Here is a 12,561-nt window from a genome sequence, read left to right on the forward strand (position 1 = left end):
AGAAACGTCATCCAGCGCTTCCAGAATAAAGTACTTCGTAGTATCGTTGATGCACCATGGTACATAAGAAATGAAAATCTACATAAAGACTTGGGTGTAGAAACAGTAGATAACGTCATCAAAAAGTATGCACAGAATCACGAACAGCGACTCCATCAGCACGTGAATCCTGAGGCACTCAAGCTCCTGGATAATGCGGAAATACAGAGAAGACTCAAAAGAACTAAACCATTCGAACTGGTTTAGAAAGCAAGAATTTGTGAGAGAGTACATGTCAAACCGATGTACTATAATATTACGGACAGAGTGACTATCGGAGGATGTGTGTGCTTTGTGTTTTTTAAAGTAGTAGATTAAGTTAAAGACAAATGGCTTATTAGTATACTGTACTAGATTGCTATAATAATAAAAAAAAAATGTTTTCTCAAGTCATGGAATCGCTTGAAAACATTTTTGCACTCATCACGACCACTAAAATCGGAAATAACGGAATCGATATTTCGCGAACAATTTGGTAAAAGGTGTGAGTATGAAAATAGATATACAGGGTAGTGTCCCGTAAGCACATGATCGAAAGGGTACTGTGATATTCTTTGGATCAAAAGAAGACCATCTAGCATAACCATCTAACTAAAAAAAAAATATCTTTTTTGAAATATCAGGACAATGGGACGATGCATTTTAGTAAAACTCGCTGTGAATTTGTTCTTATAAAAGACTCATATTTTGAGGTCGAGTTTAGGACATCGACGTTTTGGACAAGTGGTGAAATCTTGAGTGTCGTATAAAAACTACCAGAACGTTTTATTTGGTGGGTGGAATTAACTAATTTTTTTTGGTTGATACACTAATTATTCATTCACATTTTGTGCTCTTTGTAAAATCTTGTAAATAGCATTCATAGTTGTTGCGCAAACAAAATCTGTTTTCTTGTCACTTAACAATGTTAGACATTAAATTTTAAAAAAATTACAAAAGATGATCATATGCCCATTTCGTTATTGCATAGATAGATGCATAATTCTGATCCTGAACGGGACAAATTCACAGCGAGTTTCATTAAAATACATCGTACCATTTTCCCGATGTTTCAAAAAAGATAAATTTTTTGAAGAACTTTGACCATCTATAGCAGAAGAGCCTGACATTTTTTGATAATAAAAGTTAGGTCAGATCGTCCTTTTTTGATCCAAAGAATATCGCAGTACCCTTTTGATCGTATGCTTACGGAACACCCTGTACATTTGCACGTTATCCCAAGGATAAAAATCAGCAACACAAAACCAAACAAAATTTTAGTATATTCCAGTAGCGTAATGGCAGTCTTGGCATTGCGGGAACACCTTGGACTGCAGAGTAGCCGTTGGGACCTAGGCTTTGTTCTAGAGCAGTAATTCCGATTTCAAATTGACAATGAAATTGTTGAATTTTCTATTTCTATTTTATTGATATATTTGTGCCACCAGGTCTTGACGGATACATTACCAAATATAAACACGACCGAAGATTGGGCTGCAGCATTTGGGTTTACGGGCCAAACATCCAGAGATCAGGAATTGTTACAACAGAAACTGCAACAAAGAGATATGAGTAAATTCGCGAGTTTCTTAAACACCGAAGCACCCGAACCGGCTTTTGGAAAAGGTAGGGGCATTTTTCAAATTTAAATTGGATATTCAACGATATGAATTTGAAGAGACTTTTGTAAATTAGGAAACGAACTGCAAAGCGAGTTTAACTATGTATTAATGTGGTTTTATCAGGTGTTGAAAACTTAAATGGCTTCTATGAATTGGCTAAGTTTCAAGAGAATCTAATGGATGCCTTAGCAACTAAAGCAAATGGATTCAAGGTTAGACCACAGGACCCCACTACTCAACAATCTCAAATTCATATTTCAAATGGGTTAGAAATGTCGAAATTCTTTAGTGATTACCATAAATTCAGTGCAAAGGTAAATTTTGCTGTTACATCATAATACATTTTCCACGAATTTTAATCATAAACATGTAATAATTGTATTAGTTTAAAGAGGGCTATCATTAAATTACTTTTTGATTTATTAGGAGCAATCAAGTCCCTCATCGCCCTATCAAAATGGATATTCTAATGGTGTACATAGTAGTTATCCACAATTTCTACATCAGAAACATCTAGAAGAGCAATTTAGGAATCTCGCGTTGAAGCAGAATACATTCAGTGGAGCACAAACGGTAAATATACAAGATTAACTAATTATAATATTTTTATAGCTTTATTGTATGGTTTTAGACCTTATATCAAAATAGTATTCCGACACCAACTTATTTAAATGGAGATGCATCTCTTGTGAACGGCGGAGTTAGTTCTATGCAAAATTTGTATTCAAAAACACAGGTCAGTGCAATGTTTTTGTTTGTTATACTTACTTTTTTAATATTCCAAAAAAGTAGTACATACTATGTATCACTGAATTAGGATACTGCAACTTTGTAATTTTATTGATCCGGATTATTAGTGACCGTGATGGTAATTGGTAAAAGATGCCTATTTAGGTTATTGGGTTTATCGTTGAATAGATCGAGGCAGAAAACAAAACACGATTTTTGTTCGGCCAGCCTTTCACCTTTATTTAAGCCGTCTTTAGGTCTCTTAAAGGGAAAACATTTCGGTTTCAGTCCTAAATACCGGGTGGTTTTTGTTAACTTGAAACGCTTATATATATATCGGTTATTAGTGATTCTATCAAAGAATGTGTCAAATAAGATAGGCCTGGGTAATACTGTGTCTTAAGACACTTGTGTTGATGCCGCTCTGTGTGTCTATGTGCCGCGATACCTTACCCCTTTCTTAGCCCCTTACGACGCGTCACCTTCAACAACACTTACATTTAATCTCATTCAAGATGGCAGACTTCGGATTGCAGTTCTTGAAGGCCACGCGCAGTTACCATATGGTTTCTGACCCTCTCGGCAGGGATTATTTTACATTATAAAGCCGCACGAGCGAAAATGCTCAAACTGCTTAGCTACTGATTACTGATGAATTCTTATTTATCTCGGTTCGATATGACTCGCATAGGATGCTGGTCGCAGGTACCAGTACAACATCTGGGATTTCGATATTTCCACAAAGCAAAAAGGCAAATGCCTGCCTTTTGATTACTACCAGATTGCATGAAAATCAGTCGGCAAGGAAGGCCAAGAAACTAATTTACATGGTTTTGTCAGCGCTTGCATACATAAAGGGACAAAATTCATTCAGTCATATTTTATGGCTGACCCAGCAGCTTCGAAACCAATCACAGATGGTGAAACAAATATGGTTTACAAGAAGCAAACATGCTGCTACTTCATTCATTCCTTGCATTAAAACAACGCAACCAGCGTCTGTCATAGTCTCTCTTCAGTAAAACAAAAAAAAAACATTGAACGCGCTGCACCGCTAGCGAACTTACGAACCACTAGATATCACGGCACAGCGTCTTCTGTATTTATTTCCCAACATATAAAAAGTGTGGCGCGCTGTGTCGCTGTCTCAATAGGCCAAGCCATATCGGTGTCGCTGTGTGAACACCTGAAAATCCACTGTGCTACCCAGGCCTAAAATTAGAAGTTAATATCTGAGAGGGGAAGTTTATTCCCGTTAGGAAAAAAACGTCCACTTCGACCTTGTAGGCTAGGCAGGGGCCAACTTGATCTTTTCAAACAGTAACCACATCATTTTACTACAGATTCGAGTAGTAGGTCAAAAAGTGAGAATGTTTTATTAAAAACATTTTCTTCTATTGGACAGGGCACTCTATGGGCCCAAATAAGAAAAATTGGGTCAAGATCTTTTTTTTAAATGTTGGTAGACTGATACACATTATTGACAATTCCGCAATGTAAACGCCCACACGTGGGTATTACCTTAAAGATCCTCAAAATTTGAATTTTATCCACATATCAATAAATATATGGCAATGGAATTATTTGAGAGTGAACACTTAAAGTGCATATCATGATTTCTAGCGCCTAATTTGATTTTCTCGTTGCCATAAGCAACTATCATAATCTCGAAAAGGTATTCTTCATTTATAACATCACAGCTGGCGCATATGGAAAGTTTGAATATAGAGGACCTGAACGCACTTCCTATGCAAATTCTATTAAAACCGCAGTAAAAGAATGCCAGACACAAAGCACCCAACGAAACGACTCAGTACCAGCACTACAAAACTAATGGAAAGGAGAAGAAATCTGACCAATAAACGTATAACAAACCCAACAGAATTAAGACGCCTAAATAGAGAAATATCCAAGGCAGTGGGAAGGGACACACGAACATACAACACTATGGAAGTCACTCTCCAAAGGCAGGAAAAACATCTGCAAGCTAGCAAAACAGAGCGGCCAAATAATAACGAATAAAATGGAAATATTAAAGGACTTCTACGCGACACAAAAATTCGATCTATATCAACCCCGCGAGCAAGCTGGTTTTCGAAATGCATTTGACACTAATGGCGATCTACAAATAGTCAAGTCCTTTATCGAAAAATACATCAAATATAATAAATACATTTTATTTTATCTAAATTTGTGGTGGCAGCCCTGTACGATTTTAATATACGCTATTAAAAATTCTGAAAAAAAATTGGCGTTGTTTCTAAGATGTCAGTTGTCCTATACATTCGAGTGTTCCTACACATACAATATTTCGACGCCTACCAAAAATAATCAACATTTTTCAAAATATTTCAACAATTTCAATAATTTTGAAAAAATTGCGAATTTGTAGGAGAACTGACATCTTAGAGACAACTCCAACTTTTTTTCAATAATTTTTATTAGCGAATGTTTATCAGGAATCGTATATTAAAATCGTGTAGGGCTGCCACTACAAATTTGGAGAAAATAAAAAACTGCGGAGTTACCGGTTTTTCAAGCGGGTCGTGAGTTAGCTGCTTCTTGAACCGGACTGCGAGATAGCAGGTTATTCGCCTCAGCCGCCGAAATGTTCAAACGAGCCAACTTTGATGACATGGGCATAAACATAGAGAACGAAAAGATAAATAATCTGAGATTCGCCGACAATATCTTAATTATGGTAGCTAGGGGGAGCATCAAACTCTGTTGGACTCAAAATTAACACCAACAAAACTTAGTACATGACAAATCTTGTTATGAGTGAGGCAGACCAAGCATAGAGCAAGTAAGCTCTTACGTACCTTGGTCACGAAATCTCTATTGGTTGAGACAACCAAACCCATCTAACATGGGCGGACTTTGGAAAGTTGCGCAATATCTTTAAGTCAGACATCCCAATATGCTTAAAAAGAAAAGTGTATAAGTAAAAGTTATAATACTTTATATGCTCAAAAAAATAAAATAAAAAAAAAACAGAAAATCAAATTAGACGCGAGAAATCATGATGTGCACTTCAAGTGTTGACTCAAATAAGTCTCCCATATACATATACCCATTGATATGTGGATAAAACTAGATTTCTGGGATATTTGAGGTTATACCCATGTGTTCCATTAATCTGTATCAGTCTACCAACATTACAAAGTCGTAACCTGTAAGTCATTTCTAAGAGGCGCATTTTATTTTGACACAATTTTTCTTACTTCGTAGTGCGTCACCTGTCACGTCAAAATCCAGAAAGAACAAAAGAAAATTTTTCAGGTACAACATTCTGACTTGACATACTACTCGAATCTGCAGTAAAATAGTATGGTTACTTTTTGACATTTTTCTCAAAGTTTGCCTTTGCGTAGTCTACAAGGTCGAAGTCAGTTATTTTCAGACACCAATAATTTTCCTCCTCTTAGATATTTACTTCTTATTTGACACATTTTTTTGGTGCACAGAAATGACTAATGTTTATTGATTTCCTGACATATTTGCACAGACTGTTTAAGCCAGAGACAAAGAATAGTGAGACGAGAGGTTCCCATGTTAACGTTGAAAACAATCATCGAATGTTCCAACCTTATAGATTATGCTTTTTAAATACATAGAATATACATATTTTGTGATATAAAAACAAACTAGGTATTTCTGATGAAAGTTAATTTATTAAATATAACAGTAAACATACATGAAAATTTCAAATTAGAAAGTGCAATAAATTCAGTTATGTTGCCTGGTAGACTAGCTGGCGAGTATGTAATTGTTTTTGAAAGTTACCTGTAAAAAATGCATTAGTTAACTCAGATATAGTATAATAGAGTAGTTAAGTATTTAATTACAGTAACTAGGCGTGTATTCAAATTACTGAGCCAAATTTCTCACCCTGCTTCATCTAATGGGAAGCTGAAAAATGTTCTTTCTCGCTATACACAAAATATTTACTATTGCACAAGAGATATTAATACTTACATCTTGCTGTGCACCTAGATATTTACAGGATCAATACCCCAATCAATCATCAAAAGAAAACCCACTAATCAGGAATTTTTTTTTATAGAAAAGCAGTATTATCTTTCAAAATTCATACTTAACCTATGTATTTATTTATTTATGCTACGAGTCAAAGAACGGAACAATTTAAATATAAAATAATTATTATACACTTCTTAATTTACTTATATTATATTATTTCCGATTATTTACACCTATTAGAAAACTAGAATGTATTATTCATAATGCTCGGTGTAATCTGCCAATGCATGCGCAGAAATCAATCTACCTGTTCCCAGCCCCGCGCATTTAATGCTGATTCCTGATTGATAGTCTTCCCCTCCCTTGTCTCCGGTTTAAGCAAAGCGCTATTTTATAATATTTATAATTATTTATTTTTCATGAACAGGGCGTTTCACAGCAACCTCCTAATAATTCAAGAAATTCAGAAGCAGAACTGGATTTCGATCCCTTCCAGGTCACACAAAAAGGATTTGCGGAAATTATGGCAACAGAGCAAAATATCAAACAACATAATTCGGGACTCAGTACAGGTAATTGTCTTTTGTTACTTGATTATGGGAATATTTATTACCAAATACTATAATATCGAATAAAATATCCAGAAACTAGCGATTGAATCTGGTAATTTATCCATTTATCCTGTATACAGGGTGATACGTATACCACATTAGAAGTTTCCCAACTTTCAGTTGGTTTAGAAACGTCAAATTTTGTTTGCTGTCATAACGAGTCGTGCCAAAGCTATGTAAAATACATTTAGCCCTCCAACTATACAGGGTATACGAAAAGTATAACCTAACTTTCTTGTTTTAAAGACAAACTCCTGATTTTTTTGCATGATTGGATTGACCTTCCAATTGTGAGTTTGGGCAACCCTAGTTTTGTTAATCTCTTGTAGTTTTTGATTGACGCCAATTGTTTTAAAAAAATACCATGATATACAGGGTGATTCAAAATTGGCGTCATTCATCTGGAGGTGTTGTCTGGCGCTGTTATAGAAGTACAGAAAAAATAGTAAAATAAATTAATTGTTATTAAAAACTGAGAAATTTGCAAAGAACTATATCAGAAATACGGCAGCAATGTTTTTCAAGGTAATCTGCCTAATTTACATTGCGCAAATACCTGTTGCTTCGTCATTATTTAAAACTCCGGTAACCATGGAATTATACAGAGTGACGATAAGATAGACAAGGATAAACGGTAAATTCAACAGGAGACGTTGAATGACGGAACCTATTTCGAAATGTCAACCTGTTCTCATAACCTCGAATATTGGTGTTTATAAATCAACCATACGACATCAAACATTTGAATGGTTAACTCCAAACAAGCTAGTGCCTGTGTAATCTGCTTATTATCCTTTCTTATTAAGCAGCTTCTCGTATTCAGTTAATTAGCTGCTGCTCCATTTGTATCTCCTTGTGCTGTGTGTATCGTACAAACGTGCCCCTTCCTCGGTATTTATTTTGTGCTTGGGAAAGTGTCAGTTATTGTGCTCTGAGTGGCCCTGATTCGATTATGTCCAATACTTGTTCCCCTCAAAAAATTGTAGGGAGCCTCTATCACCCCTTAAAAGGAATGATGCCAATTTTGAATCACCCTGTATATTTACGGAACGATCTGCAGGGTGTCCCTGAAATGACCGTACAACGTTTAACCACAAATTCCTTACCCAAAAATAAGACTATCTCTGAAGAATAACAACGGCAAACTTACCTCTATCCAACATGTTGCTTCATTTTGCTGCTACAGGGCGCCAAAGTTCTCAAATTAATATGGCTTCCAATTAATTTCTAAACGCTCGATCGAGATCTAAACGAGATCGATTTTCATTAATTTTGGAGCCAACATATAAGTAATGGAGTCATATTTTCATTAGACCTACAGGTGCTGGACAAATAATTATTTACAAAATCTTGCGATTCAGATGTTTAATAATTCAGAACGAAAAAAATACATAAGATGGTATTAATTCTAAATAATTGAACTAACTTAAATATTGTAATAAATATTCAGTTTAATTCGCGAAGTGCATTTGAGAAAAATCTGTTGGTCACGTCGAACTTTTAATCTTTATTTTGTTAGAAAGGGAGAAAAAGAACAGTTCCTTTAAAAAAATTCTAATACAATTTACCTACCATTTTTTCCCACTGATTGGGCTATTTTTCACGATACGTTTTCTTTTACAGCAAAAATTTTATAATTTTCATATTCGTCAGTATTTGTACAGAGGGTAACAAAAATACGAACATTTATTACCGGCCCAAGCACTATTTTTAATTTTCTATGCACTAAACAAAAGATCACGCTTACGTCAAAACACATCAATTTAAGTAGTAATTGTTCCGATTCCAAAATTGGCGAAAATCAATGAGCGTTTAGAAATTATTTGAAAAAAAAAACGATATTAATTTAAGAACTTTGGCGTCCTGTCGCGGCAAAATGAAGCAGAATTTGGTATACGTAAGTTTGTTTAGATCGTCTTATTTTCAGTTAAGGAATTTGTGGTTGTGGTTGCGCAGTAATTTCAGGGACACCTTATATATCTAGGAAACGGCTCTAAATTGAAAACCCAAATTTGGTAGGTCGTTAGCTGAAGACCCAAGCTAACTCCCCAGATGACATTAGAGCACCCAGAATCAGTTTTTTGTTAAATTGCACCTACTTGCAAACTTTGTTGGTCCTGTTTAGTTTAGCTTGTCTACACATTTTGTATGGTATTCGTTTTATATGGGTTACTCTTGAATATTCGTCTATTCGTTTTAGGACGGTCAAACCAGATGAATGGGTTAGTTCATAGTCAAAATAACACACACATACCCCCACCTCCACCTGGATTTTTACAGCAGCAGCAGGCACATATGAATTCATTCGGTAAGTGAACTAGTTAAGAGTTTAATTTTCTCATGTCGATCAAAATTGATGTTCTTTTCATTTGCAGGTAGTAAAATTTTGCCCTTCCTTAGTATGTCCAATAGTCAACAACAATTAAATAATGCCGCAAGCAATTGGCCTAATAGCTTTAACTCGCAGCTGCAAGAACCTAAAAGTAAGCACATATCAAGTTTGTATCATATTACTTCGATGAATATTGCGAATATGAATAATTACGGCACAGTTCAGTCAGAAGAAAGACTTCTATAAATTTATTTTCAGATGTTTCAAATACATGCAATGATTGGAAAGTATTAGATCCGGCAATTCTAAGCTCCAGCAGAAGCTACCAGCTCCCAACAGTTCCACCAGTTCCAGATGCATACAATATTCCTCCTTTAGCAAACCAACAAATTACACACAACAGTCAGCTGAGATCATATGATTATCCACCTAGCAACAACCCGTTTTCTACATTCGCACAGCAACCCAACTATAATTCCTTCACACAATTGAACACACCTCAGAACGTAAATAATTTAAATTGGTTTACTGCCAACGACATAAACTCACAAATTTCAAGCCCACCGGGCTTCAGAAACAACCAGACTTCCAAGCAGCAAGAGTGTTAGATTGGATAGCTAGTTGTATATGGATCGCGTTTATTTGACGCCATAGATATTGAATTATAGAAATAAAAATGCCCATTTTAGTTAATATTGTGCAATATAATTTTTCTTTTTTTTAGTTTCTTCCTGGTAAAAACTTCATTACTTTTAGTGTGGCACTAATTGCGCAGTTTTGTGGCATAGTGGCATATTTATTTAAAATCTGTATGTTGTCACCATACATAAAATAGCACAGTTCGAGGCCATGCTGGTGGTACTTTAAAGAATCAAATTGATGTGCGTAAACGCGTCGTTTTGAAAATAACTTATAGTGGACTTTAATCGACTTCTTATTTATCCAACATGAACTCGATCCACTACCTCCGATTTAAACGAAATATATATGTTAATATTGATACATGACTTTAATATGTAAATTAGTGAATTGTTTTGGCAAAATATTTATCTTTATTAAAACGCGATAATTTCAATCAAAGATAAATATTGGTCTGTTACATAAGCCACAAGAGTATTTCTATTTGATTCCTTAATTTTTCCTTTGGTATTAATGTGCATATTTGGGTTGGTATAAGATAAATGTCGATCCATAACAAGCACTAGAATTGTTAATTGCTACGTACGATTTATTTCATTTGAACGTAAGTAAATAATATGTAAACGCGGGTGCTTGGCCACAAGAAATTAAACTAATATTCTATCCATTTCAGTATATTGAAAATAAAACAGCTAATTATAATGTATTGCAGTATTCTCTTGTGTTTTACTTAGCCTAATCATGAGGCATAAAACTGCGGTTTATTCATAATATTACGCAATCCTTTTACGTTTTACGTTGTACTGGGTGTTTTTTTAACTTGCAACGTTTAAATATTTCTGAAATTAGTGATCCTGCGAAAAAAAGGGACAAATAAGAAGTTAATATCTGAGAGGGGAAAGTTTACTCGTTCACTTAACAATATTTCTGTCATTTTTATACATTTTAATGGTTTATGCACATTTGGGCAACGCTGTCGGAATCGGAAAACGTTTAAACCCATACTTTATACCTAATGGTAAATGTTTGATAAACTTTATAATTATTAAGTGACACAGTGACTAAGAAAACTAATAGTGTAGACAGACAATAATAACAACGAGTATTTACCTATGCATTCATATCTAGATTTCCGAAAAATGACTTCAGTGGAAAAAAGTATGTGGATTTAGGAAAGAAAATAAAGTCGACACGTCCAAGCATAGACGTGCCAAATCCCATAATACAGCCAGTGTCAAGTATCTCTTCTGATTCACAAAAGAAAACAATTCATATTGTTGCTACGAATTTTTTGTTTTTATTGGTAATTTTCTTGTAGATGCACTATGCTCTTTCGATGTCAAAAATTTGCTTAGCTTATAGTTAAGTCCTTTACTAACACTTTCTTAGTAATATTTCTTGTGCAAATTCGTTGATTTTTTCAAGCTAACCAACCCCTTCCACCAGAATTTTTCATCTTTGGGGAGTCAAAACTCGTCAAAACAAAAAATGATGACAAAACTTGCAAGTTTTTTATTCAATTCAATCACATTCACTTTTGTTACAATTGCAACTATCACTTTTCGCTTGTTTACCAACTCCTATAGATAGAAGTCACAATTGTCACTCGGCAACGAGTAATTTGACGTTTCGCAGCGCCCCCATCGGTAGTTGAACTCGCGAATTTTGTTTGTGTAAGTTGCATAATTTGCATGCAATTTGCGCTAGTTAAAACAATCGTGTTTTGCTTGTGGCAACATCAGCGAAAGCAGAAGAATAGGTCATTAAAACGACTTTGTGGCTGAACGTAACAAAGTTATAATTTACAAATTAACTAAGTAGGCAAACTTTAAATTATGGTCAATAGTTGTTACTTTCGAATGAACATACTTTACAGTGACAGGTTCAATTTGTCAAATTTACTTTTGCGCACAATGTGCGTAATAAAAAATCTTCACGAAGACACCCAGTGTTCTAAGACCTGGTTCGTGTTGGATTTTTACCAACTCAAAAACCCCCATTTATGTACTACGAGTTTTCGTTTAAAACTTGTAGTCCTCTGAGAAGAATTTGTTAGCTCCTGCATCCGTATGCCATAGCAGTTAGCTCCTGGCATCCGTATGCCATAGAGTGTTTTGTTGCAAAGCAGTTTGGCGAACCAAAGAGCGATATTTTAAAACCAAAAAAAATTCTGATGTAAATGGCTCCAGAGTAGTGATGCCATACTAGAGAATTTTTTCCTAGTTCTAGGAATTTTTCTCAGGCAAAAGGAAAAGGGATTTGTTATAATTATCTTGGGTTTTTTTTAATTTTTCGTTCATCTGCAAAAAGATTAATTCTCGGAAGAAAATATTAATACATCGGACTAGAGAAGGTTAACAAGTAGAAAGTAGTGATGCCCTAATAGGGACATTTTCGCTAATTCTGGTGATTTTTCTCAGACAAGAGATTTGTTATAATCATGTAAGGATTATTAAGATTTTTATCTGCAAAAAAAGTTAATTCTGGTACGAAAATATTAAAATATCGAACTACAGATTGCTAACAAGTAGACAGGAACGACAATTTGTTTTAAGAAATCTCGATTAATTAAGAATCTCTCCTTTAAGGCCTATCTTAATTTCTCGGAAATAATCTTTACTGGGATGCA

General features: G+C 34.8%; 1 protein-coding gene across 3 annotated transcripts in view; it reads left to right on the forward strand.

The window, feature by feature from the left end:
• Window positions 1-10,648, forward strand: part of LOC109541281 — a 25,879-nt gene extending 15,231 nt beyond the window's left edge. For all 3 annotated transcript variants that reach the window (XM_019910097.2, XM_019910098.2, XM_019910099.2), the window contains exons 10-17: window positions 1,467-1,644; window positions 1,764-1,954; window positions 2,067-2,213; window positions 2,272-2,376; window positions 6,778-6,922; window positions 9,162-9,269; window positions 9,337-9,444; window positions 9,552-10,648. In XM_019910097.2, coding sequence (XP_019765656.1) covers window positions 1,467-1,644; window positions 1,764-1,954; window positions 2,067-2,213; window positions 2,272-2,376; window positions 6,778-6,922; window positions 9,162-9,269; window positions 9,337-9,444; window positions 9,552-9,901 — 1,332 coding nt within the window. In that variant the 3' untranslated portion in view covers window positions 9,902-10,648. The remainder of the gene's footprint in view (window positions 1-1,466; window positions 1,645-1,763; window positions 1,955-2,066; window positions 2,214-2,271; window positions 2,377-6,777; window positions 6,923-9,161; window positions 9,270-9,336; window positions 9,445-9,551) is intronic.
• The last annotated feature ends 1,913 nt before the right edge of the window (window positions 10,649-12,561 follow it).

This window comes from Dendroctonus ponderosae, unplaced genomic scaffold, assembly GCF_020466585.1.
Source record: "Dendroctonus ponderosae isolate FM_Combo_2020 unplaced genomic scaffold, Dpon_F_20191213v2 Dpon_F_20191213_4, whole genome shotgun sequence".
NCBI classification, from domain to species: Eukaryota; Metazoa; Arthropoda; class Insecta; order Coleoptera; family Curculionidae; genus Dendroctonus; species Dendroctonus ponderosae.